We start from the raw sequence: 27,484 nt of genomic DNA, 5'->3' as shown, positions 1-27,484 counted from the left end.
TGTTTATTGGCAGTGGTGGGCACACGAATGCTAATGTGCTAGTAGCAGAGCTAACTTAGAAAACATTTAGCATACTTAGCTTCCTCTTATTTAAATTCCAAAGCGCTAATTTTTTGGGCTGTTTTGTAAACTTTCAAATGAATAAAGTTTGATATATTGATAATATCGACTTAGATTTACAGCTTTTGCTGAACAACATGTTGGTGTAGCGCATTAGCATTAGCCTCTGGTAAATTTCTTGTGTTTCACAAATTTTTGCTAAATTCCATGTTGGTTTAGGGCTTGAGCGTTAGCTTCAGCTAATTTGTTGTGGGTGTGGTGCTTTAGCTCTAGCTTTTACTAAGCATTATGTTATTGTAGCACTTTAGCATTACCTTATGCTAAATTCTGTGTTGATACAGCACCTTAGAGTTAGCTAAGGTTCTTGGTGTAGTGCAAGTTTTTACTAAATTTCATATTAGTGTGGTGCTTTAATATTAGCTTCGACTAAACATGCTGTTGTAGCACTTTAGCATTAGCTTCTGCTAAATGCCATGTTAATAAAACGCTTTAGCATTAGCATTCAGTTAGCTGTGTCCACCACTGTGTCTGGGATCGTACAGAAGCAGATATTTAGTGGGTAAGAAGCAAACTGTTGCTTGTTAACTGGCCAATCAAAAATCTGGTTACAAAACATCCAGAACCAGAAAACTTCAAAACAACCATCAGAACAAATAAACTGTGGGCTAATCTGGGCCTGCTGCGGAGCCGTGGATGTGTGGTCACAGTGACGAGGCCGACAATCATGAGACTTTAATACAAGGCTGCGACAAACATTTAAAAACAGAAGCAAGCATGGCAAAAATCGGCAGTGCATTCCTCCGGTTCGGCTGGAGAGTTTCACTTCAAAACGGCGTCCTTCTGCTTTTCACAGGAACAAAACCACCGCTTACTTTTCACAGGGTTAGCGGTTCAGTTCGTGCTCTGCAAATTTCCTCCATCGCTTGTTTTTATGACTCATCATCAGGTGCAAAATGCAGCGTAAAAACAAAAGAATGACAGTGCAAAGACATTCAGCATCAAAGACTCCAGGAAATAAAAAAACGATAATCCAGCTTCCAGGACTGAAAATATTCCAGGTGATTGTGGAGGGAAAGTTGGGGAATACTGGTGGAGGGACGAGTGTGAGGCCGGCACAGCAACACTTTAATCAGTTGGCGCAATGATGAGGTCAAGAAAAACATAATCATCTCGTATAAAAACAAAATCTAAAAAACAAAATTCAAGCATAAATGGATTTCTCAATCCATTTGTTCCCTGTAGGCATGGGCTGGCCGACCAACAGTTAAACTGTTCACTTTGTTAGATCAGCCAGTTCTCCTTCATCAGAATATCAATTATAGAAATTCTTTTTTTTTCCCTCATTAAAGACAATTTTCTATCCACTTTGGGGTTCCTCAGGGCTCCATTCTCAGCCCCTCAGTTCTTTGAGGCTACTTATACTTCTTCAGATTAAATGAGACAATAGAAAAAAATAAATCAGACATTTCAACCCCTCACTGTTAAAGTAACTTTTAATTAAGAACTCAACCATTTTAGGTCTTTTTCTCCCTTTACGTGTGGGGTTCTTCAGGGATCCCATTTTTTTTTTTTTTGCCACTTTTAATGAAAATAAATTTTCAGTTTAAAACTTCATTAAAAAATTTTTTAAACAAATGTTAAAAATAATTGTCCCCAATGTAGCTCCATTCGGGACAGAACTTTGATCTATTCAACATCTGAAGGTAAAACTAAAAACAATTTTAATTGTAAATTAATTGATAAATTGTGAAGGGAAGATGAATCAATGAATTAGTTACAGTTTCTATATCATTATAAGAAACTGATTCTATATTTTTTATTCAGTAGAGGGGCCACGGCCCCTATTGGCCCCCATCTAGAACCGCCAATGGCTCTTATACTCTACATGTGACAATTAGATCATATTCTACAATTTAGCTTTTAATTGGTTTTGCAAATACCAACCCATGCCTAGTTCATTTTTATGATTGATTCATGTTTAATTTTTATTATTTATCATTAAAACAACTGGAATGTCAAAGTATTTGTGGTCTGACTTTTAAATAAAATCAAGTTACTAGTTTTTCCTCCTGGTTTCCTTCACACATGCAAACGAAAACCTCACAGAAAAGAAGTCAGAAATAAACACAGAATCGCAACATTTATAGGTAGAAAAGTTCACAATAACACATTCTGCAGAGCCATGATTTGTTTGGACCGTTTGGACATACAGACATTATTATTATTATAATTGGCAAAGGTCACTTTTTTCCCCAGAGCATTCGATACGGAATAAAAGCTGCTACTGATCGACGGGTGTCGGCTTTACGATGGCAAATCAGGGCCGATGCAGAAAAAAAATCCTTAAAAAAAATTCTGCAAATTTGTGATTTTTCAAGCTGAGAAATTTGAAATGTTTTTTCTAAACCTTTTCTGAGATTAATCTTAAAATATAGGAATTTTATCTAGCAAATTTATTTTCTCAGTTTTGTTCAGCAATTTTTCTACTTTTTGATTGTCAGAAATTGTCAGTTTTTTCCCCCCAAAATTTTTGAGATTAATATCCAAATTTCTAATTTCTTCAAGCAATTTTCAACTTTTCAAGCTCAGAAATTTCCAAGTTTTTTCCAGAAAATGTTTTTGGAGTAAGTTTTTCTTTCCGTCTACAACGGTCCCAAAATGCCGTCGTTCTTCTTCACCTCCTTCCAAATGAAGAAGGGAAGTTTTTTTTTTTTTAAACACCTCAGAAAAACATCCAGAAAGTTTAATACAGCATGAAAACCTGAAACTAAAGAAAGGCAAAGAGAAGCTTTACAGTAAAACAGAAGCTGAAATCAAACATGCACGTACAAAAACTTGAAAAGAAAATAGTTGTGGCACCCTTTTACCTTCATGTTTTTCTATGTATAATCTGCACAGAAGCAGAAAGTCCTAACACTGAACTCCGTCACCAACCAGCGAAAGTGTCGGACAGATCAACTGTCCTCAATCAGAGGGGAAACACAGCCCAGCTGCTTCTTTCTCTTTGTTTTTTCCTTTTTTCATTCCCGTTTGTCGCTTTGGGAAACGTCTGCGACAGGACGGCAGTGGGGTCGTGACGCCGGCGGCGGGATCAGGGCGGCAGCGGGGTCGGGGCGCCGTGCGCTGCAGTCGGATCTCCGGAGATGCTGCCGTCTGGCCGCGGCCATCAGAAGTAGAGCGCCGGTTCGCTGCTGTAGTCGGACAGAGAGGAGCTGTCCGCCGGAGTCAGCTGGACAAAACGGCGTTAAACACAGTTATGTGAGGTCAAAGGTCAGAGCTGGACTCCACTTCTCATCATGTTTCATGGAGAGAACCAGAGGTTTTAGGTCAGAACTCGCTAGAATTTGCTCAAAATTTCATTTAGAGTAGGAAATTAACCGTGATTAATTGATAATTTAAATAATCATTTATTAGTTTATTAATTGATTAATCGCTAACTGGAGTACACCAACTTAAAAATGATCATGCTTTAGGCAATGAAATGTTTATTTTCTTATTTCAAAATGGAACACAATTGTTCAAATCTCATGTATTTTTAATATTATATAACAAAGGTTTAAGTAGTTAAATGAAAATATGTAGCATTTATAAAAATCAAATTAATCAATTAACCGTTTATTTCTTATTCTGATAACTTGAGTCAAATATTTTGCGTGATAAATGCAAAATATATGCATTTTATTAAAAGTTTACCTTAATTACTGCGCCCATTATGTTGTTTTGTTTAACCAAATGTACTTTTTTGAGTTTGTATCCTCCAGTTAACGATTAATTGATTATTAAATTAGTGGACAGTTGCTTCAATAATTGATTAATCAAGATTAATCAGTTCAATCCTACATCAAAATCAATGCTACACAAGCATCTAGTTTCAAAATTTTGTTGCATTTAAGGAGGTTTACAATTATTCATTAAGATCTTACTCTATTTTAAACTTAATCACCATCATCATTATTGAAAAACAATATGTGAGGCTGGAAACATCAGAAATCCAAACAGTTTTAAGACAAACAGCTTTAAGTTTGTGTGTAAGTGTTTTTGTCGCTCTTACCATGACCTCCTCTGTGACCTGCGGCGAAGTGGGTTTCTCCTGGTAAACTTTGTCTTCTTCTTTGTTTTCCTGCCAGGTGTTAAAGTCCACAGAGTGTTTGGGAATGTAGCTGGAAAGGTCTGACGACAATTAGAAAAAACACATTATTACTTAATTTATTCAACAAATTCAGATAAATACATGTTTGTAGAGCTTTTATGCACATAATAATGTAAAATAAATGTCGTTTGTTGTAATGAAACCAAGTGTAGTTACAGGTTTTCTCCAGTAGGGGGCTCTAGGATCCAACTAATAAATCAGATCTGTTGATTTCAGAGGTTTTATTGTGTATTTTCTTTAACTTTTCTACATAAAATACTACCTAACATCTTTCTATATAACTTAAGATAGTTTTTTAGCTCAGAATTGTTCATATTATTTCATATTCTTAACACTTTGCATGAGAAATTCCCATTTTACCAAAAAACAAAAGGTTATTTTTATAAGAAAATTAGTAAATAGGAGAAAAATTCCACTAACAGGATTTATTTAACAGGAACTGTTTGTGACAGACAAACGCAAAGTGATTCAGAATTGTCCAATGGGAGGAGGAGGATGCCTGATTTTTTATGTTTTTGTACAATTGGTAATCTGAAAAGTGTGGAGTGCTTATTCTGTCCATTCAGTCAGAATGGACAGAACGAGTCTCTGAGCATCTATTTTCAAATCTAGCTGCAGAAAGTAAGTCTGGACTTTGACTAGGCCTCAGCTGTTCTGTTAGTTTGGTTTTGCTTTGCTTTGACGTCGGGTCTCACCGTTCCCGTTTTCGGAGTGGACCGGCGATCCGACCAGGCTGGGGCGAGGGATGTGGAAACGTCCCACCATGCTGGGCTGCTCATCCGCCAGCGTCGCGTCCCGCTTGTCGTCCTCGTCCTCCTCGCCGCTGTCCCACACGCTGCTCTCTGACGGATACTCGTAGGTGCTCTGGAGGCTCGACTCGTTGAACGAGATCTTCAGCTGCGAAAGGAAAATGTAAACTTTATATCCGTCATAAACCTCAAAAAGTAAAAAATATTCTGTCAAGTGATGACAGATCAACAACAACTGTTTCAAATTAAATGTAACTAAAGCATTTTCTTTAATATTTACATTTCATCTTTATTACTGTTGCATCATTATTACTATATTTTTATTATTTGTGACTGAATCATCTTTTTTAATATTTAAATTTTTTTTACTGTTGCATTTATTTTTACTGCCATACTTTTTATGTGACTGAACCATTTTTATATCTTTATATATTTATTTTAGTCTATTTTTTGTCACATTTTTGCTTCCGTATTTTTTATAGTTATTGTTTTAATTATTATTTATTCCATTATTACTTGTATATTTCTAAGCTGACAGTCTAAGGACTCTGTATTAGTAATTCATGACCTCCTGAGTGTAAACATGATGCGACACAAAGGCCCATCTCTTCTCACCCACTCTTCAAAATGGGAAAGATAAGAACCTGCTATTTAATTAAGCTAGTAGTTATTGACAATAACTACTAGCTTAATTAAATAATCAAAACAATATTTAAAAAGTTTAAAGCAAATAAAACTCTGGATGTTGGAACCAAGTTAGATGATGAAGATGGAAAACAAACACAGTTTTAAAGAAATAAACAGTAAAATAAAACACTTTTCAGTGTCAGATTATGCGTTTTGATGGTGTCATAGAGTCGAAGTTGTTGATGTTATTATTGGTTTGTTGGCGTGTGATGCAGATTCGGACAGATTTAGATCAGGGGTGGAGTCCAGCAGCCCCAGTTTAACCCACTGCTCTGTGTTTGCATTGTTTATTTCCTGGTTGCCATGGCAGAACAAGAGCAGGAAGTGTAATAGTTTAGCCCAAATGTGGCCCGAATGAATCAATAGCACCTTTTATTTTAAACCAGTTGTGGTCATTATGGGACTCTACAAAAGTAAAATCTTAAATGTGTTAAGTTTTTGCTTTTTCCACTAACAAGCCAGCTAATTCTGAAATTAGCTTCGGCGTCCATTTTTTAGCCCATTTCCCGCTCATGAACTCCAATTTTTAAATTCAGCAACATGTTGTTTATCCTAAAGTAAAACTAAATGTTTCATAGCTCAATAACCGGGCAGCAGAGACATTAGCAATTATCCTGGATGACGACATGAGTTGCTAGCAAAGCGATGCTAATCCACTTCCTTTGCTTTTGGTGTTTCTCTTTGAATCTCTCTTTAGTGCAGCTGAAGTCTTAAACTGTCAAGACTCTGAAGTAGGGGATACATTGTCTACATCATCCATGAAGCTTCTTTTTCAACTCCTCTGTGATTTGGAATAATCATTCCAACTTTGAGATGCTAACTAGATGCTACCTAACGGTCCAGCCGCCGAACCAGAGCGAATAATAGAGAATCACGTCCGGGTTGAGTACTTTTAAGTAATATTCCACTTGCTTTAAATAAATGAATAAATATTCAACAAAAAAACTAATTAAGCTTCATTTTAGCTTCAGTCAATAAAACAAGGTCAGTAACAGCACTTTACGTCAATATTGAGCTGCTTTTTCGCCTTTTCCTGTTCCGCTGCTAACGGTTAGCCTTCCCAGGGCTAGCATTCCGTTACGATAGCTACCGTAACACGAACATTCCCAAAATAAAACCACAGGACCTCAACCAACCGAGACAATACCGACTTCACTCGGTTGGTCGGCCTTTACAGTTCTCATTGGGGTTTTAAACGGGAGAAAAGAGCAACTAAAGTCTTAAACAAAATCCTTAACATCGATTTAAAAACGTCTGAGCGCGTCGACGCCATTTAATAAATGGATGGCCAACTCAAGACTTTCCCAGAGACAACAGACGGCGTGTTTGACCCGCCGAGATCTGTCTGGTGGGGCCGCAGTTCAGGCTGGATTACACGGCTCGAGAGCCGCTAAACAGACGCCTCTTACGGCTCCAGCCTGGAGGCCAGCGGGCCAAGACACGGAGCTCCCGCAACGAAGCCAGCTGGCCGCTGAAGCGTCGCCAACCTGCGGATCCCGAGGCAGAAAGGGCCGGAGGAAGGAACCGAGCTGGGCTGCAGCGTCAGCAGGCGATAAGGGGAGTAATCAGGCAGCAATAAGGAAGTGACAGGCTGTCAACTCATAAAGTGGACAGACTCAAAGTACCAAGCTCTGCTTGGAAAAACAAGAAAGTTCTAGATTTCCGCCAAAACAAATGTTGAGAAATTTTCCAGAGAAAAATTTTTTTTTTGGAGAAAATATTTTTTTAAAATTAATTTACAAGCTCAAAATGTAAATCACATTTTTAGCTGTAAAATAAAAATTACATTCACATTTGGATCCATCCATCCATCCATCCATCCATCCATCCATCCATCCATCCATCCATCCATCCATCCATCCATCCTCTTATCATAAAGTTGTTTTCAGTCATTTTGTTTCCTTCCTCGTCTTTTCTGTCTATCTCTGAAAACAGAACGGTCCGGTCAAAGCTCGACAGGAAATTGCAGATAGAAAATCAGAAAACGTTTTATAACGACTATTAAACAAAAACAGGGCATCTGAATGTTGCTGAAACCAAACTCTGGTTTGTCCCCTGAGTTTCTGAGCCTGAATGTCTCTTTAAGTGAGAGTTTAGAGTTTTTCTGCTTCTTCATCACAACCACAAAAAATAAATAAATAAAATTTACACCAAGATCCATTTTTAACCTGTGAAGAGTGTAGTTCCTCTTTAGCTTTAGATGACTCAAAAAGCCACTCGTAGTTTATAAAAAGCCACTTTCAACATGTTCTAACCGCTTGTAGGCGTCACAATCGCAAAATGCTTTTATTTCTTCCTCTGCTGTTGCCATGGAGATCGAACCTTTGCTCTGCGGTGTCCACAGATACGTTTCCTGTTCTAAAAACACGAGGGAATTAGCTCAGGTGTTAAGATTATCGGGCCAGAACGCTGACCAATCGGAGGAGCCGCTCCACGCAGTTATAATCCCGTAAAGCCTGTGCAGGCGTGCCGGAGTGCAAAGGTCATTCAGGAGAAGATGAGGCCTCCTCACCTGCAGCCTGACCTACATTTGATGCCGAAGGTTCGAATTAGCTTCACATGTCATGGTTAACAGGGTGAATTGTAAGGTTGAAGAAAAACGCTGAGAGGAATCAAATAAAAAATCTGAAAAGTGTGGCGTGCATTTGAACTCAACCCCATTTCCTGGGACACTCCTAAATAAAATCCAGTGCAAAACAAAACTGAACTTTCTGGCTGAACTGAACTCTTGTTAACTCTGGCGATAATGCTACGTGTTAACAAGAGTAAGCAATGATTTGAGTAATTGTTAACCAAATGAGTAATCGTTTATTGGAGTATATATATGGATGATGTCGCATGCAAAAGCTGCCAACAGACTCCGACTAGCATTGGTTTTAGCTGTTAAGTTGCCAATATAACGCGCTAAGTCTTAAATGTACGCCTGATGTAAGAAAGAAAAAGAGACGCAGTGCTTTGCCACTATGATAACGAGATAACAAGGTAAGGGAAAAGTTTAAATTAAGACAAAAATAGCAAAGGAGAGGGAAGTAGACCAGCTATGCTAGCTTGACTATGACAACCATAACATGTAGATGTGCTGTGGAATTCAGTGCCGCTGGGTTCAGTTAAAATGTTTTTAAAAAGCTGACCTAAAACCAACTCTGACACATCATCAGTAAACCAGGCGGTAATATTAGCTAATGAACCACCGCATGTGTGAGCAAAGAATGATGTGTGGTGTGCTAGCAACTGGCGCCAGATATAGTTATTATACAGTTTTTCCGGCCAATTAGGGCATTGCATCATTTTACATGCTACTTTGAGTTGGTCTATCAATTAAAATGACAATAAAATCCACTGATATTTATATTCTATGTGCTCAGGGTGAAAAAAGTCACAAATTACTCAAAATCCCCATTGAAATAACTTTGTAAAATGTGTCAAGTTCCAGGATATCAACTCATTTCAGCCGCTAAAAGTCTTGAGGAAACAAAGACTTTCTCTGCTAGCGCGGCATTGTTTCTCCGTCTCTGGCTGCCAAAGACGAGGCCCCATCAATAAATCAGGCTGAGCCGCTGGGTTCGCTTCCTCTTTCATGGTCTTTCACTTTTCCTTTGGTTTGCCCTCGCTGCTCTGCCTCCAACTCAGTGCGCCAAAACAAAGATGGTTTTTTTAACTCTTTACGAGGTTCGCTGCTGACCCGGACCAGATATTTGTTTTGATGCTGAAAGCCGCCGCTACCAAGGCAGGAGCGGTTTGTCCTCTTTCCTGAGGGAGAATGAAACGAAGGGGGAAAAAAAAGAAAAATCCACCAGCAGATTTAGGAACGCCATCATTCTGGTTCACCACACGGCGCAGAAACAGGAAGCCGCGGCATCAGAGACGGCCTTCGTTTTATATTTACCAGAAAACCCACAATGCACTGCAGGGCGAAGCTTGAATGCACAACTGTAGGCTGAACTACTGCAAAGATTTGGTAGTGAGCAACAATCTGACCCACAGAAATACAAAGAACAGCCCCAAAAATCTGCTGCTATTCCTCCAGACCTGTAGGTGGCGCTAAACATAAACCCTCCACATGAGGCTGGAGGCAAAGAAAGCAAGAATGGCCAACAACAAACTGCAACAAGTCTTTGATACAGACGTTCTGCAGCCGAAACACCAAAACTATTCAGTCCCTTCAGGATTTTGCAATTGTTTTTGTGAGTTTTTATAAACAAAATTAATAATTTTCTGTGGTAAAAAGAAGAATCCTTTCCCCCCAGTGGCACTAATCCTCTTCCATAAATAATGTATTTTTGTATGATTGCACCAATAAATAGGTTCAGAATTTCTTAATTATAATTGATCAATATTTACTTGAAACAATTCCAGTATCTACCTGGAATATATTTAGCAGCTCGTCAGACAAAACAAATGGCATCAGGCATTTTGGAGAAACTGCAATCGGTTCACCTCTAGTTTTCTTAAAATATCTCTCCATCTTTGCATTTTATGGAATCTTTACCACACTAGAACTTGACATTATCTAAAAATCCTTCAAGTTTCCTTTAATTTTTTCCCAGTTGAAATGAAAAGGCGCAGACAGAGGACAGAAAACCGGGGAGGAGATTATGTCTCCATCAGTGTCCTGATGAGCGGCTGCCAGGAATGTCTTTCCAGGCCAAGCGGCATGGCTTGTCCCCGTTTGGTGAAGCGTGCTTCCTGCAGAGCTCCGACTGCGCCTGCAGTTTAACAACCTCACTGTAAACCGCCGCGGCGCATTTAAGGCGCTGCAGCTGCAGACTTTTCAGAGTTAAACTGAGTGTCTGGACCCGTTTCCACCGGCAGAGCGTCCAGGCTGAGCAGGTGCCTGATTAGAGCTAATCTGCAGCAGGCAGATAATATTAGAGCACGATGATCCTGCTGCAGAGCGTCAGCTGCATCACCGTCTCAAAGCAAACCTGCACGCTGCAGCGGCGCGACGTCCAACTGAGCTACAGGCAACATGCTGCAGCAACAGGCAACGCGTTGCAGCAGCAGGCAACGCGATGCAGCAGCAGGCAACGCGCTGCAGCAACAGGCAACATGCTGCAGCAACAGGTAACGCGCTGCAGCAACAGGCAACATGCTGCAGCAACAGGTAACGCGCTGCAGCAACAGGCAACATGCTGCAGCAACAGGTAACGCGCTGCAGCAACAGGCAACGCGCTGCAGCAACAGGCAACGCGCTGCAGCAACAGGCAACTAGAGAACAATAAGTTTTCATCACTTCACCTCATTGAAACACATTTCAAAGAGCAATAATGAGAGTGAAGTCAGTTTAATATGAGAATAAAGTTGTTTTTTGTGTGCATTTTTTTTTACTTTTGGATCTTAATGTGAAAAAGAAAGAAAATTCTTCATTTCAAAATTTCTGAAGTTTGTCATTTTGGATTTTTGGAGCTAAACATTTGTCAAATACTTTTGTGTAAATGTCAAACATTTTATTGTTTTCATTTTTAAAGAAGTTTTCTGAGATTAACCTAAATATATCAAGGTTTTCTTTCTTGAAAATTTTAAACATTTTGGAGCTCAAAATTGTGTAGAAAATTTCTCATATTCATCTAAAAAAATGTTAATTTCTTCCTCATAAATTTTTGACTTTGGGAGCTCAAAAAATTTCTGAAATTAATTTTAAAAAATTTTAATTTTTTTCTTGCAAATTTTGGAGTTCAAACATTTTCTTCATCTCAAAATACACCATAAACTCAAACACACACCCAGGTTTTTGTTCATAAAGCTTCTGGTTAGTGAAGGACTCCACCCTGGTGAAAGAATGAATCAAACAGCTGAAACGTCTGACCACCAAATGGAGTCAATATCAGGTAAATCAGGGTAAATGTTCCCACTTCATGAGATTTTAAACCTCAGATAGAATCGTTTCTCTCAGATTAACGTAGGAGGTTTGATAGAAACGTGTTTACGCTGTCGCTGTGAGTCACGGAGGAAATACTTCACCTTTGGCCTCCTGTGAGTGAATATCTGGTGGCTCCAGCGTTGGATTATTCCTGATAAGAGCAGAATATAAAAGCAGGTGGATTTCTGAAAGCGTGAGCCAGGTGCGTAAGGCGACACCGGCAGGGTGGAGATCCAAACCAATCGGACGGTCCACTCCCAACACACAGCCACCGTTCATTGTTGGTGCGTTTAAAGGCCGTAGGAAAAAGTCGGAGGTTTAGGTGTGTCTGGAAAAGCCTCAATGGAGACAAAAGGAAGGTCAGAGTGAGAGGATGAACGGTGGGAAAATCATTCTGAGGAGAGAAACTGACTGGATGTCAGTCCTTGTGGGAAACACTGGAGAGGAGTCAGGAAGTGCTTAAAGACGGACTGGTTACGATTTTATCTGCAACACCAACAAATCACAGGCAGCAGAGAAATACAACAAGCTACAGCTTGTTTATGGACATTAATATCTAGAAACATAACAAAGGTTTCCTATGTGTTTATTACAATAAGATATTAATACAAAAGCAATCATTAAATATGGATGGATTTTCTTTTTCATATAATTGTATTGGATTCTATAATTTTAAATGTTTAAATAAAAATCTGCAGCAGAAGCCAAATGTTATTAATTTCTTAAATCAATCTTAATCAATAGAATACTCGGTTATTAAAATAACGGTTGGCAATAAATAATATTTCTAAACCTCGTTTCAAAATGACCTGCAGCTCTGACGTCACAACCCGTCGAGAGAGAGAGAGCTGGTTGCCATGGCGACAGGCGCCATGAGACGATGGACAGAAGAAGAAGAAGAAAAAGAGATTTTCCTGCTGAAACCGAGCAGGAAAAATAAAACTAACCACCCCGAGCCGTCGAAGACAAAAGCCACGCTTTATGACGTGCTGCTGACGTCACGCCGGGAGCGCGGCACAGCGGCGCGCGCGCCCGCAGCTCCAGGTGGACGCGCCGCGGCCAGCAGATAATTTGACTGAAATTTACATGAGAGGTACAAAAGGTACCGCATGAAACCCGCAGCGGACAAACAGCTGAGTCTGGATTATCTTTAGATCCTCAAGGAGAAACAATCCGGGAAGATGGGCTGAAGCAACAGAAGGAGAAGAGGTCTCACTCCGACTCATTTTTTACAAATGAAACCCTCCCGGTCTGCTGCTGCTGCTGCTCCTTACTCCTCCACACAGACACACTCTGAATTAAACATGACGGTGATAGTGGGGCTTTACTGGCTGAATCCTAATTACACCGACTGCTGGCTGCAGCCTGAGGGCCGTGTGGGAAAACTAGCGTTCACACACACACACATTCACCGAAACTTGTGTGAGTGTATGTATATGTATATATGTATATATATATACACACAAGTTTCGGTGTGAGCCACAGAGTGCGTGTCATAGTTAAAGAGAACGACACGTCTCTCTTATTTGGAAACCAAATCTACATCACAACCTGAGAGAAAATAGAAACCGAAGCAGAACTTCTCGGATGTGAGTCACTTAGTGTAAATATAGCAGCTCATTTATGACCCTAAATATGGTCAATAGAACAAGAACATTTCCTAGAAAAAATCCAGACATGTTGAGATTAAAGCTGCAGGGTACAACTTTTCCATATGTGTTGAAAATGTCACAAATGATGACAATATGAGACAAATAATCTGAGAAAGGATCGTCAGGTCACTGCAGCAACCAAAAACAACCAATCAGAGCCAAGGGGAGGGTCTTAGCGCTGTCAGTCACTTCATGTACCAGCTGCTAAATGTGAAACAACTTACTTACAAGAAAACCATTTATCTGCCGTCACCGATAGCCAAACATGTTGAAAAAAATAAATCTTTAATCTCACAAAACGACTTGGGAATTTTTGAGTTTTAAAAGCGAAACTTTTTGACTTTTGAAACTCAGAAATTGTGGAAAAATTGAAAATGTTTGACTTTACGCACTGATAAAATTCCTATGTTTTTTACCTACAAAACTTCTGAGCTTAATCTCAAATTTCCAAGTTCTTCCCCAGATGTTTTAGTTGGAATCTCAAACATCGGATCTTTTACCAATCAGTGAACGCACCACGCTCCCTAAATCACGCCAACAACAGCCTCACAGAGACAAAAAATAAAGTTTCCTTTGTTGGATATCAAGTCAAAAGGAAAAAACAGAAATGTAAGAATCCATTTTCATTTCTCTTCTTCAGAGGTTTTTCAATTGGTCTACCAACAGGTGCACTTGCTGCAGCGCCGCCACAGGTGAGGAGGGGAACTGGTTTGCCTCAGTGCAGTGTGAACGGCAGCAGCTGAAAATGTAACCAACGGTGAAATTTTGGTCTCAATCGACCCCAGTCTGCAAAACTATCTAACATATTATTATTTGCACAGCAGAGGAGAGAATATATTAATATATTTGGCATAAACACCAGTTGTGAAGAGTCATGGTTTGGAGAAAAATGCACCATAAATTCAACCGGTTATCAGTGTTGAGCTGATAAACTGGAAACCTTACAGTCTTAGAAGGTTAAACTATAACTTAATTACACTAATAAACCCGTTATCTCAATAAGATTTACGGAAGGTGGGATCGGTACGGGATTTAAATACCAGGGCACCGGATCAATAATGACACACATCTTCATAATCGTTTGTGCGACTCCGGTTCTGCCTCTGAGAGGACGAGGAGGCGGTGGCAGGTTTCAGGAAGCGTAAGGGAGGAGAGAGCAGAGATGGGGAATGTCTGCCGGCCGGTAAATAATTAAACACAATGGACTTTCTCACCTGTAGCCCAGACGCACAATGTAAATGTAGGAGCGTGCCCTTTCATTGGCCTTCCTGTGTTACGGGGAGCTTTTAACCATTCGGGGTATATTTAACCCTCCAGGGTGGATGAGGAGCAAAGCAAAAATCCATAAACTGCAACGAAAATTCAGGAAAATGCAAGTATGACTGATAAAACAGGAAGAAGAGGAATGATCCGAACACCGTCTTGCCTGTTTTCTACCAACGCATTACAGATTTGTTGTTAACTGAAGCTGCATATATATTCTCAAAGCTTTGCTTTAGTGTGACGTTTTAAAAACAACGTTTTCTTGGAACCACGTGGATTCCTCCCCCGAAACCGCATTTCCCAAGATCCCACAGTTGGTCACTTCACTCCCCGATCAATGACCGGACCGTGCTAGCAAAATTGTGCTACCAACAACTCTCTGTGTGGAAGTTGTAACTACAGAGACGAGAACCAAAAAGTTCGAAATCAAGTAACAAAAAATAGAAAAAGAAAGGAAAACGTGACATTGCGCTGCCAGAGAGGTGGTGGGAAGTCCAGATTCCTCGGCTCCCTGGAGAACACATTCGACTAAAACCTGACACCACATTTCAAAGGATCCCACAGTGTCTTGCGGTTGGTCATTCCTTGACGGCTGGAGGTTTCAGTCCAACTCAAACAGCCTTCCTGTTCCAAGAACATGTGGACTGGCCTTTCTGCTTACCAAAAATAATCCTTGCTTCACATCTAATGCCATAAATCATTGGGGAACTCAGTACAACTCGGTCAACACAACTTTCTACTGCTAGAGAAACGACCAGGTGGTTCACTGATGACCTGTGAAGCCAATTCAATGTGGAGTAAAAGACAATTGGCATGTTGAACAATAAGCCAATGTTTTCAACCAAAGGTTTGAGAAACTGGACGGTGTTGAAGTCAAACCACCCAAACCAAGGCCGGGTTGAGACCAAAGCCAAGAAAGGGCGATGAATCGTTCATCGATTCATCTAATAGTTGGTTTGCTTAAGAGTCAGTTTCTGGAAAATCTGAATTTTTCTTCACCAATGCGCTCATTGGGTTCCCATGTTCAGTCATGTGATCACACCCGAAGCCGCCATCTTGTTTTACAGCTTCTGTTCATTTGGACTTTGGATTCAGGTCAAGTCTGTGATGGAGTATTAGAGCCATGCTAAGATTGTGTTTTTAATAAAAGACAATCAGAATATTAGCAGAATGAAGTAGTGATTTTATGTGATCAGCATAAAAATTATTATTTTTTGTCATTTTAAGATGATTTTCTGGTAAAATTGCATCTTTTTAATTTGATATTTTTAATCAATATTCTGACTTTATTCTTGGCTCTAACACTCAATCATACAAGTAACAGAAGAGATGATTGGAATAAGAAAACACATTTCCTTTTATTTCTATTTAATAAAAGAGAGTGAGCAAAATTTAATAATTGATAAAAATTGGATCTCATATGAAAAAAAAAATATTTTAGGGAAGCGAGACAAAAATTTATGTTCTGCAGAACTATTACAGCTCAACAATGAACAGTATTTGCAGTAATAATAATAATTATCAAAAATAATGAGATTATGTCAAACAAATTGACATATTTGCTCCAAATCTTGGTTTTATACGACTAAATTAAGTATTTGTGCACCATCAGAATGTCATGACTAAAACAGAACAAAGTGATCCGCAGTAAAAGTAGCTTCCCATAAAGTCACATTTATATGTAGCCCTGTTGTTCGGAGTGTTTACATATCCAAATGCTGCTTTTTGTGTTATGAGGTTGAACGGCTGTGAGTCAAATGAAAGAACAAGGCTTTGGTTTTCCAACCGGTTCAGCAGAAACATGGACGCCTCGTCAGACACGCTAATCTCGGCGTTCGCATCCAAATGTTGATGGAAACGCACCGCAGAGTTTGGAAGTTGTGGTTGGAGGTCAGAGGACGAGTTTCGGAGCCGTGGGAAAACGAGCGGCTCCATTTGTTTAACGCCTCTTTGAGGGGAACTGGGGAAAAAAGAATAATGGGCAAAAAAACTAAAAACACCACGAATGATTAATCAAATTAATCAATTATTCAATAATTGTGAACTAATTTAGGAGTAAATTAGTTCTTAACTGAATATAGACTCAAATAAGGCTTCTAGTTGATTATTTAAATAATCAACTAATTTAGTAATTAATTAATCGTTAGCTAAAGCAAACAAACTCTAAACAAAACCCCATATACAAATAACATATTCAAAGCCGTAATTAATGCAAAGCTACACTAAAAATCATACATTTTGCATTTAGGATAAAAACACCTTCATCTGTAAATGTGTGGTTTAGCGTTAGCTTCATTCGGTTCAAATTCACTAAAGGAATTATAGTTTTTTTGCATTTTTGGGACATAAAATGTTCTTATTTTTTAAAAGAAGCTTTCATTATTTGCATATTTTAATGCATTTCTAATATTGTCTAAAATGGCCTTAGTAGTTAAATAAAAACTCTGTAGAATGTTTCATTCTTTATATTCGATTAATTGATTAATCGTTAACTGAAGTACAGACGCATAAAGGTTATATGGTAAAAAAAAGAATGTGATTATTTGTCTTTTAATGCATTTCTAAAATAATGTAAAAAGATTTGCATGGTTAAATAAAAAAACTTTAGAATCACATTTTTCAAATTAATTGATTAATCGATGCCACAATTAAGACTTTATAAGTGAAACAAATCGGCCAATCCTCCAAAAACAGGAACCTAAATGAATCAACAGAGCAAAACTCTGGAAAAAGTGACAAAAATCTGGTTGCATCTTCGTTCTCCCGTTATAACCAGCAGTTAGAGGGAAGAGAAACTTCAAAAACAAACCCTGCCGCCTCCACGACTCTCTGCAGCCACGTCTATCATTCCAAGAGGCTCTGCCAGCTTCCATTAAACCGGCAGGAAATCCAGGCACTGTGCTAAGAGGAAGTCAATCCTGGTCTGTTTAACCCAAAAACTCTGAGCGATTTTATGCAAATGGAGGAGTGACGTGGAACGAGAAGCTGCTCTTGACCTACATACAGAAGCTCCAACTCCGTTTTCCTCCAAACGGTCCAATGGAAACGCCAGGAATCAGGCTGGGAGGAAGCAGAGGAGTCAGGTTTCTGATGGGAATGGGGTTTAAGCCAAGCTGCTCGTTTAAAAGAGTTTTATATGTTCAAGGGGGAAAAAAAATCCTCAATACCAGAATTCTGAGGTGCGGCTCTGGTTTTACACAGAGAGAGAAAAACCTCAGAAAGAATCCGGGCCGGGCCCAAACCTCCGGGCTGCTCCGAGACGAGCAAAAACACGACCAGGACGAGCAGAAAGATGCTGCAGCTGCTGCTGCAGCTTCTGAAGCATCTTCAGCTGCAGCAGCTGAGAGACCAGACAGAAGGTCAAAGTGCGAGAGGCTGAAACAGAATCACAGGCTGCAGAAACACGTTTAAAGGTTCTGATCATCAAATTATTAATTATTAAATTATTTAAAAAATTTAATCTGAAAATTTTTTTAAAAAGGTTTTGTTAATTGGCAGCATTCAGATCTTTTAGACTTTAAAACCTGATAGAACCAAAAACTGAAATGAACTGCAAAGGTTTAAAAGTTTATAGAAACACGGTGGTGGCAGCATCATGCTGTGGTTTCTGAGCAGGAACAGGAAATATGTTCCTGCTCAAAGGAAAACAGATGGAGGAAAATCCAGGAGAGTATATGCGACTTTAAACGCCTCACAGTTTCAGGTTGAACGTGAAAACATTGACGAGAGGATGAGGTTTGTGCTGCAACCGCAGCATCAAAAAGCATCACAGACAGGAAATGAAGCTTCACATGCAGTCCTCAATCCGACATCAGCCCTGCAGCGGCTCGCAAAATTAATTAGCAACACTCCCTGATACTTAATTAATCCCAAAAGCACGTGAGTCAGAAACGATTAGCCTGGAGCAGGGAGGAATCAGAGCTGTGATTTTTAAAGAAAAACCTAAATATGATTCATGATTTAATTATATATAAAAATGCCTCAGGAGTAAACATGCTGCTCTATAGGAAGCAGGACATGTAGATGAGATCGGTCAGTTAACGGAGCCACCTGAAACAGCAACACACACACACACACACACACACACACACACACACACACACACGCAGACGCACACACGCACACACACACACACACAGACGCACACACACACACTCACACACACACAGCAAACAAAAACAATGAAACAAAAAGAGTAGAAAAGCACAGCGAGTTGCTCCAAACGGCTGTGTAAACACACACCGCTAATCCACTTAACATAAGAGCCGCAGCAAACCCAGAGATTGGACGCAAGAGATTTAGCTCACACACACACACACACACACACACACACACACACACACACACACACACACACACACTGCACAGCTTGGCTGGACAGACAGGTGCAGCACTCCTGTGTGACGTCACACTTCCTAGTTTAGATCAGAGGAAGATCCAGACTAGAATAGAAATACTTTCTTATTCTGCAAAGACTTAAGAAAATCCACTGATTTCCTGTGTTTCTTCAAGGTTTGATCTGTACGGAAGACCATCAGTGCCAATGAGACAAAAAAAAAAGGAATTCTGGCTTTAATTTCTTAATGTTATGATGTTTTTTTCTCATAGTTTGGACTTTTCTTTACATTTCTGAAAAAGTCTTAATTCTGAGGAGAAAAGTCAAAATTCTTTATTTGATTTGAAAAAGTAAAAATTAAAATGGTCAGAAAAAAGTTGGGTTCTTTTTCCAGGAAGTCCTGCAATATTTTGGGAAGAAAAATAATATGTTTATTTTTAAAAGTCTAAAAATTTGAGAAAAAAAGCAGAACCTTTTTGATTCTTTGGAAGATTTACAAAAGTCCAGAAGTTTTGATTTAATTAAAACAATTCTATTTATTTGTCAATGTTTTATCCTCAAAAATTAATCTAAACATTTCTGAGATTTTTGGAAGAAATGTACTCCTCTTTTCTCTATCCACACATAAATATTGATGATGTTTCTGTTTTGAGAATATTTTCAGAACCAGCAGAGTTCCTCTCACCTTCTTGCCCACAGAGCCGGTCTTGGACAGGCAGGACTTGGCCAGGCTCAGGTACCCTCCGATGACCTGGATCTCCTCCACAGCAGGGTAGCGTTTCTTCAGCAGGCTGCCCAGCTGGGCGTGGGGCTGCGGGGGCGTGGACCCCGGCGGGGCCTGGGCCGGAGCCTCCTGCTGGGGCTCCGGTGGGCTCTTCTGGGGGTCCGCCGATCGTTTAGGCACCACGGTGAAGGTGTTGCCCTTTTTCCTCTGCACCATGGGGCTGGGGACCGGGACACGCTGCGGGGACTCCACCTCAATGTCGTCAATGTTTGTGACCGGCAGTTTGTCCACGGGGGTTGCTTCGGAGTCGGAGAGACTGGTGAGGCTGGTGAGGTCAGGACTGGTGGAGAGGAAGGAGAAGGAGGTGCTTCTGGTTCCTTCTTCTCCTGAACTTTCTCTTCTTTCTTCTTCGTTGGGGAGCGGGGGGGTTGGCACTCCTGGCAAGGGCGAGGACTTGGTCGGACTTGGTGGTCTGGGGCTGGTGGCCGCAGGCGAGGCTTGCAAGTTTCTCTTGGGACCACCGTGAAGGAGTTCTTGGACTGCAGACGGAGGTTTGCGAGGGCCCGAGCCTGGGTGTCCCCCTCTGGGATCTGGTCGATGTCCGGCTTCGGAGAGGGACGGATCTCAAACTCGGACGTCGCACGCAAGACCTTCGAAGAGATGGGCAGTGAGGAGGACTCGGCACGGGCACGGCGGGTCTCCGGAGAACATGGCACCTTGGGCTTGGGGGACACCTCCACGGCCTCCCAGTCGCGCTCCCTGGTGGGCTTGCTTTGCCCTCTGTCTGGCTCGTCTTTGGGGACGACGCCCCCTTCAAACCTCTGCCGGAAGGACGACACAGGCTGGATCCCGGGTGGAGCTCCGGCTGTGGCTTTGCTTTGGAAGTCCAAGGAGTCTGAAAGACGGGTGATGTTGGCTGGCTGCTGACGCTCGGACTTGGCCTGGGCTTTGGCACCAGATCTGGCTGTGGCTTGGCCCAATGTCTTGGCCTGGCACTGGCACTACAATCCAGGTCTAGAAGGTTCTCCGTGCTGTGCGACTTCTTCTGAAGCTTCCCGTAGTTGCAGTCGAACTTCTGGAGGATCCGGCTGACCCGGCCTTGGCTCTCCCCGGCGTCTCTGGGGCCATCCGGGTCAGGGCGGCCCAGGGTGCTGAGGTTCTCCTCACTCCGGCTCAGCGTGGTGTCGTAGATGACCACCTCCTTGGCTCTGATCTCCGTCACGGCGCTGCCTCTCCGGTCCAGAAGGTCGTTCAGTGAGCTGTAGGTGTCCACCCCGTTCTGCTGCCAGCCTTTACTCTCTCCGGCCTCCGGGAAGTAGTCCGGATCCGACTCTATGATGATGATGTTGTCGGCCCGGATGGTTCGGATCCCGGGGACGCTCCCGTACAGCTCCAGGATGTGCTGGACCGGGCGGGCGGCGTTCTCCCGGTCCTGCCGCTTCCGGCGCTCCTTCTCCAGCTTGATGAACGGGTTCTCCTCCAGCGGACCCAGACTCTCCTGGAGCACCAGGCTCTCCCTCGGCGCCGTCCTCTCGGCCGCCGCTCGGGGCTCTTTGTTGTTGGCGAAATGTTGGCTGGCCGTGGTGATGGTGTAGTTCCGGCCGGACGCGCCGCTCCTCGCGCCACCACCGCCGTTACCGTTCACGTTCCCCGCTACATCCCCGTTGACGTGATGCGACCCCGCGGCGCCGCCGGGGCTCGGCTCCGGGGCCGGGCTGCCCGCGGAAACGCCGCCCTTCGCCTTCCGTCTCTCCAGGATCTCTCGCTTCCAGGCCGGCATCCTCGGACTCTCTTGGCCGGCGTCTTGGCGGAGGACGTGGACGTCTCCCCCGCCGGACATCGTGGCGTTTGGTGGTGAGGAAAACGGGGGAACTCCGAGGCGGACTGGCCGCGGTCCGGTGCGGCGCTATGGAGGCTGTTATCCGGCTGTGACCGTACCTGCAGCACCGACCAGCGGACACACAAACATCCCTTCCTCCGCCGCTTTCCTCGCTCTCTGCCTGCTCTCTATTCGGCTCCCTTTCTCCTCACATCCCTTGAAAGAGGCCACGCCTCCTCCAGACGCTGATTGGTCGACTCCAATTGACGACACGCCCACTTCCTGCCAATCAAATCACTTGGCATTAAATTCTATATATATTTACAATAAATACGTTTATCGAGCAAACAGTAAACAAATAGTAATTTTTTAAAAATAAATTTTAAATACAAACCATATAAATAATTTATAACAAATATTTATTCTTGACAAAAATATAATTAATTTCTAAAAAAAAAAAAAAATCTAAGAAGCTTAAAATGGAAAGAAAACAAACAAAAAATGCATTTATCAAAACTAACTGAGTAAACAGCAAGTTATCTCAGTTTAATAAAAACAATAACAATTATTTCCATGGTAACAAAATATATAGTTATTGAGGAAATCATAAGAAATGTAATATTTTCATATTGACAGTTTCAATGAATCTCGAAAGTAAACATAATTATTTAAGAACTTATTTTTTGAATTATTTTAAAACTTCTTATATGTCTGTATTGATAAACTGATACGTAATTTTTAAAAAGTGGATTTATTTCAGTATTTACATTGAAAAGTAGTTGTAACCAATATTTAAAAATGACAAAAATGAACAAAATTTAATTAAAAAAATACTATACTAAATATAATTGTTACCTACAACTTTGTATATGTCATTTAGTACAATTAATAAAAATTAACTTCATTTTATCATAAGTAAGAATTTAACTAAAACCTGAAAGTCTGCAAAATTATAAAATATATTCTTTGACTTATGTTATAAGTTACTAGGAAGCCGAATATCATTTTAAAAAGTGAGTTTATTTCAGCAATTACATTAAAACCAGAAGAAAAAGAAGAATAAAATAAAAGGAAATACAAAAAAAATAAAATAAATAAAAAAGTTACAAATGTTAAAGTCTATAATATAGAATCTTAGATCAATGAATGTCACAAATTTTATTTCCATAATGTTATATTATGGCCGCAATCAGAAATCGACAGCACAAACACTCAGCTTATTAAGGGAAAGTTGAGTGGAAGGAAAAACTCACAATCAACAATTAATTAACTTCTAAAGGGCACAATTTGTTAAATCTATTCATTATATGTCAAAACGATATTAACACTTTTCTTTAAACTCAAAGTCAGTGGGCGGGGCTAAAAAGGCTACAGATAAACTGATTGGTGTGATTAAAAAAAAGTAATAAATATATTCAATGAATAAAATCATATATTATATTTTGTGGTGAAAACATACAATAATATCATTTATTTCTTGTTTTTAATACATATTGAAGGAAAATGATGGAAACAATTCATAAATGTATTCATGTTTGTAGTCGTTAGGAAGTGTGTGTGCATGTGGGTGTATGTAGGTGTGTATGTAGGTGTGTGTGTGTGAGATCCAGTCCAGTGAACAGCTGAGCTGCTCAGTCTGCTGCACATGAATCAGCACTAAGTGGCCGTTCCTGTCGCTGCAGCAGATATTGATGCTGCTCATCAAATATTGAAGGCAAAGCCGTAACTAAACGCAGTCCGACCAAAGAGAACGATTCGGACCCAACGAGGCTTATTTCCTCAATCATGGCGGCTTCACGGACATTAAACCAAAACAAGGAAGTAAACAAACAAAAACACAAATATTTCTGTGAAACATTCAGAAGGACTTTCATTGTCACACATGAACTGTTGTTTTAAACATCGACGTTTGCAAAAGCTTTGAGCCAGAAAAACTGGAATACAAGCAGAAACGAAGGATTTAAAAGAACTCAGGGTTTCAGCAGGTTTGCAGTTTTCTGGAAGTTTGTTCCAAATTAGAGGGGCAGAACTGAATGATGACTTTTTGGACATTTTTAGTCAAGATTTATTGACACATATATAAAGTATGTTCTTCCTTCTATATCACAATAATGCACCAATGAGCAGCATTTTTTAGTGTCATATAGAAACTTTGATGTATTATTTATTAATTTTTGTTGATTTGATGTAGAAATTTCCAACAAAACACATCAAAGTTTGTGGTTTGAACAGGAAAACATAGAAAAAAAATTATAAATTATTTATTTTTTTAAACTGACATGTATCTTTTTTAAAATTAAATGTTTTTAATAAAGCTTTAACAGGTTAAATTCACTAATTATAAAACTAAATATAATCACTGACATGTTAAAGCACATGGGAAATGTATTTTATTATGATGTGGAGAATAGAGCTTAAAAAGAATAAAAGTTAAAATAATTTGTAAACATGATCTGAAGCTGTCTGGGTGAGTGGCGCCTCCTTGTGGCCAAATACTGTCTGTACACCATTACGTCAACTGTTGATTTTCTTTTTAAAGGTTTTTTATTTACAGAATCTATACAAAATAACCAATGTGTAGTGCAGCAAAAACCAGAGGAACATAAATATAAACGTGGATTTTTCCTTAAAAATTCAACATATATATATATTATTTTACACTGAATTTTACATCGTTTTAAATTAAAGGATCCCATAAATACATGCAGAACATTTACAGAGAAACGTCGGGCTGAGCGAGGCCACAGCATGGAGGAGACACAGAGTTTGGTGATTTATGACCCGTTAGCTGCAGAACGGTGACTTCCTGTGGAGAAAATAAAGTTCCTTTTGATCAACTTTACTTATTCCTGACAGATTTAAAGAGACAGTGTTGTGCAACAGTCTTGAAGTATTCAGATTTCTCTAAATTTAACTGTAAAATGAGCCAAACTCTGTTCAAAATGCTCTAATTTGTCATACTTCTGAGTTATTTTCTATTTAAAATGTTCTAAGTCTGCTGCATTATGTATGTTTTTAATATTTTAGATTTCTATTTTGTTTCTAAAATTGAAACAAATGAAAGAAGATATGAAAAGAAGATTCTTCTCATATCTTCAGTTCCAAAATGTACTGATATTTCAACTTGTTACATTGTTTAACATTTCAATAAGACATAAATGGGGATAAAAGAAATTAATCTCAGTATATTGAACACAAATGTTTGGCTGCATGGAACAGAAATGTAAAGAAATGAGGAATGACTCAAGACCTTTGCACAGTTAAGTCAGAGTTTCTGTCCTCTGATTGATGGTTTTCTTCTTCTCTGACTCAAAACATGAACAACTTCACAAAATGTCAAAAAAAAAAAAAAAACATCAATTATATCCATAAATCTCTGGCGCATCAGAGAAAACACATAAAAGATAAAGAGCAGAAGACCTCAGAGAAAAACTCACTTTTGCGGTTTTTTCTTGGAATTTTTTTTGTTATTTCTCTTAATTTGTTTTTGAATATTAATCTCAATTTCTGAGTTCTTTCTCAAAATTTAACACAGAGATCTTTGAGGGTTTTTTTTATTTCTGAATATCTGAATTTTTTATTTTTTATTTTTTTTACATTTGTGTTACTTTCCAAAATCAGAAATTGTTGGATAATTGTAGATTCATTTCTTATTTCTGAGTTTTTTCACGAAAATTTTCAAATTTGTTGTATAAAATGTTTGAAATTTTCAACTTCTCAAACTCAAAAATAGAGTACTTTTTCAGAAAATTTATGAGAATCTCAGAATTTTAGTTATTTCTCACTAATTTTTCAGCAAATATTTGAAAATTTCTGTTGAAAAAGAAATTCTCAAAATAAATTCTGAAATTAATCTCAGAATTTCAGATTTTTGGTTTTTCTCTGAAACCTCCTCCTTCTCTTTCTTTCTTCCCTCTGTCGGCCCTCCTGCGGCGCGGTGAATCTCTCGCGGCGCCGCTCTGCCCTCAGTTGACCCGGCAGGCCCGGATCATCAGCAGCTGCAGCAGGATGAAGAGCGGCGACACGATGAGGCCGAACCACAAGTCTCGGGCTCGGTCCTGCTCGGCCAGCTTCTGGCACAGCAGAACTTCGCAGACCAGCTTCAGGCTCAGCACCGTCAACACCCAGAGCAGCCGCAGCACCGCCAGCCGCTTCTCGTTCTCCTGGTACAGCCGGATCGACACGATGGCCGTGAAGTAGGTGCTGAGGCCGTCGGCGGCGAACAGCGGCACGAACACCAGCCACCAGCTGAGCCGGTCGCTCAGCAGGTCCACCCGCAGAGCCACCAGCATGCTAAAGAGCAGCAGCGCCAGCAGGTGGAGGAAGAGTTCGAAGGTGGCGAAGCCCAGCCACTGGACCAGCTCCCTCAGAGAAAACAACATGGCCGACGGACGGACAGAGGACTCCGGGTCAGGATGAGGATCTGAAAACTGAAGGCTTCTGGCGCTGCAGAGATCTCCCACCTGATTGGCTACATCTTCTCACCCAGCCTGAGGGGAAAGGAGAGTGAGTCCTGAAAGCGACAGTGCTTACATTTTATTAAAAAATTATTATTTACATATTTTTTCAAATGTTGTGACAGTTTGTTATGAGACAGAGCTACTATGTCCATCTGAAGAAATGCACCACCAAAAACAACCAATCAGAACCACGAGGTGGAAACAAAACAACTTATAGTTATAGGAAAACCATTTATCTGCCATTATTAGTGACTATTCTAACTAGCTTCAGTATTTACGACAAGCTATGCTATTATCAGGTAGGAGCTGCAGTGTGAGAAGCGCCACACAGAGGTTGATTGACAGCATTAAGACCCGCCTTCTGGCTCTGATTGGCTGTTTTTAGTTTGCGCAAGGAGAAAACAGAAAAGCTTGATTTTTTTTTTCATATCATCTGACTTGACATAGCCACAGTTTAAACAAATATGTAGAAAACATGTATATATTTTACACTAGTTACATACTGGAGGTTCATAACTGGTTACCAGGTTAGAAAAGCATCAGCAGCAGATAGAAAACCTGTTCTCTGTTTCTAACCAGACAGCCAACTTTTCCCTCCGTCAGTTCACAAGTAGCTATGATGTTCCAGATAATACAGTTTAACCGAATTAGCTACGACACAGCATCATATTTACGTTTTAACCACCAAACAGCTCGATGATTAAGAAAAACAGCCGAATGCTACAGAATGCTAACCACAGTTATGACTTTATAAAACAAACACAACACGCAAACACGAGAATTCACAGATATATTCACGGTTATATGGAGTTAATTTACCTCAGAAACTATGAGCGGCTCTTCTTCTCCATGGAATTACAGATGAAACCGGCAGAACACAACGATGCTAACAAGCTGCTAACATGGAAGCTTCTGCTGCTTCTTCTTCTTTGGCTCTAAACGGCGCAGTTCACCACAGCGCTGCTGCCACCTACTGGAGCTTCAGGATAACGCAAGAATTGATCCTCTACTGCTATTTGTATTTATTTATTTATTCTAAATATTTCTGTTTAGATTTACTTTTATTTGTGCTGACTTTATTTCTTATATTTTACCCAATTTTCTGATGATTACAGGGTGATAAAACACTTCGATTTACATATTTAATATGATTATTTTTATGTCTATTTTAGTTTTTCTACTTATTTATTTTAGATGTTTATGAAGTATTTTTTATATATTTTCATATTACACATGTATATTTTCTTGCCTGCTTGCTATTTTTTATTTACATCATATTTAAAATTTGAACTAAAATAAGTATATTTAAATAATTGTTTTTTTTTTGCAGATTTTATTAGAAACTAAAATTTTGTATAAGAAATAATACTTCAGTCGATGGCAAATTTTGAAGGAATTAGATTTTTACATTTGGATTCTCTTGCAATTCATTGTGATTCGCTGCAAGAGCCACTATTGGTGATGCAGATATTTACACATTTTTGATGAAAATACCATCAGATTTTCTCTTGTTCAAGTCACTGGTTGATTGGATATTAAAAGAGAGGAAAATTAACAGAAATTACCTTATTTAGTATTGTTAATACTGTAATTGCAACACATGTTTAAATATAAAACTGTTACACCAAAAACGAACTTTGATGCGATCGAGAGTAAAGATTAAAGTGAAATTCATCATATTTTAATATGAATAACAATAATAATATTAGTCATTATCATCGTCA

At 39.8% G+C, this 27,484-nt stretch overlaps 2 protein-coding genes across 2 annotated transcripts; both read right to left on the bottom strand.

The window, feature by feature from the left end:
- Positions 1-777: 777 nt before the first annotated feature.
- Positions 778-21,551, bottom strand: LOC129366535 (taperin-like). Its single transcript, XM_055040451.1, is given in 8 exon segments — positions 778-3,289; positions 4,112-4,230; positions 4,906-5,107; positions 19,443-19,771; positions 19,774-19,901; positions 19,903-19,999; positions 20,002-20,328; positions 20,331-21,551. Coding segments are annotated over 8 exon segments (2,256 nt in total). The 5' UTR covers positions 21,322-21,551; the 3' UTR covers positions 778-3,226.
- Positions 21,552-23,751: 2,200 nt separating this feature from the next.
- tmem203 (transmembrane protein 203) lies at positions 23,752-26,686 on the bottom strand. Its single transcript, XM_055040384.1, has 2 exons — positions 26,580-26,686; positions 23,752-25,790 (listed from the first exon to the last, which is right to left on the bottom strand). The coding sequence occupies exon 2, from the start codon at positions 25,680-25,682 to the stop codon at positions 25,266-25,268; it is 417 nt and encodes a 138-aa protein (XP_054896359.1). The 5' UTR covers positions 25,683-25,790; positions 26,580-26,686; the 3' UTR covers positions 23,752-25,265.
- Between the last annotated feature and the right edge of the window lie 798 nt (positions 26,687-27,484).

The sequence above is a fragment of the Poeciliopsis prolifica genome, unplaced genomic scaffold (genome assembly GCF_027474105.1).
Source record: "Poeciliopsis prolifica strain line A6 unplaced genomic scaffold, Auburn_PproV2 SCAFFOLD015, whole genome shotgun sequence".
NCBI classification, from domain to species: Eukaryota; Metazoa; Chordata; class Actinopteri; order Cyprinodontiformes; family Poeciliidae; genus Poeciliopsis; species Poeciliopsis prolifica.
This window is presented reverse-complemented; position numbering and strand designations above follow the sequence as displayed.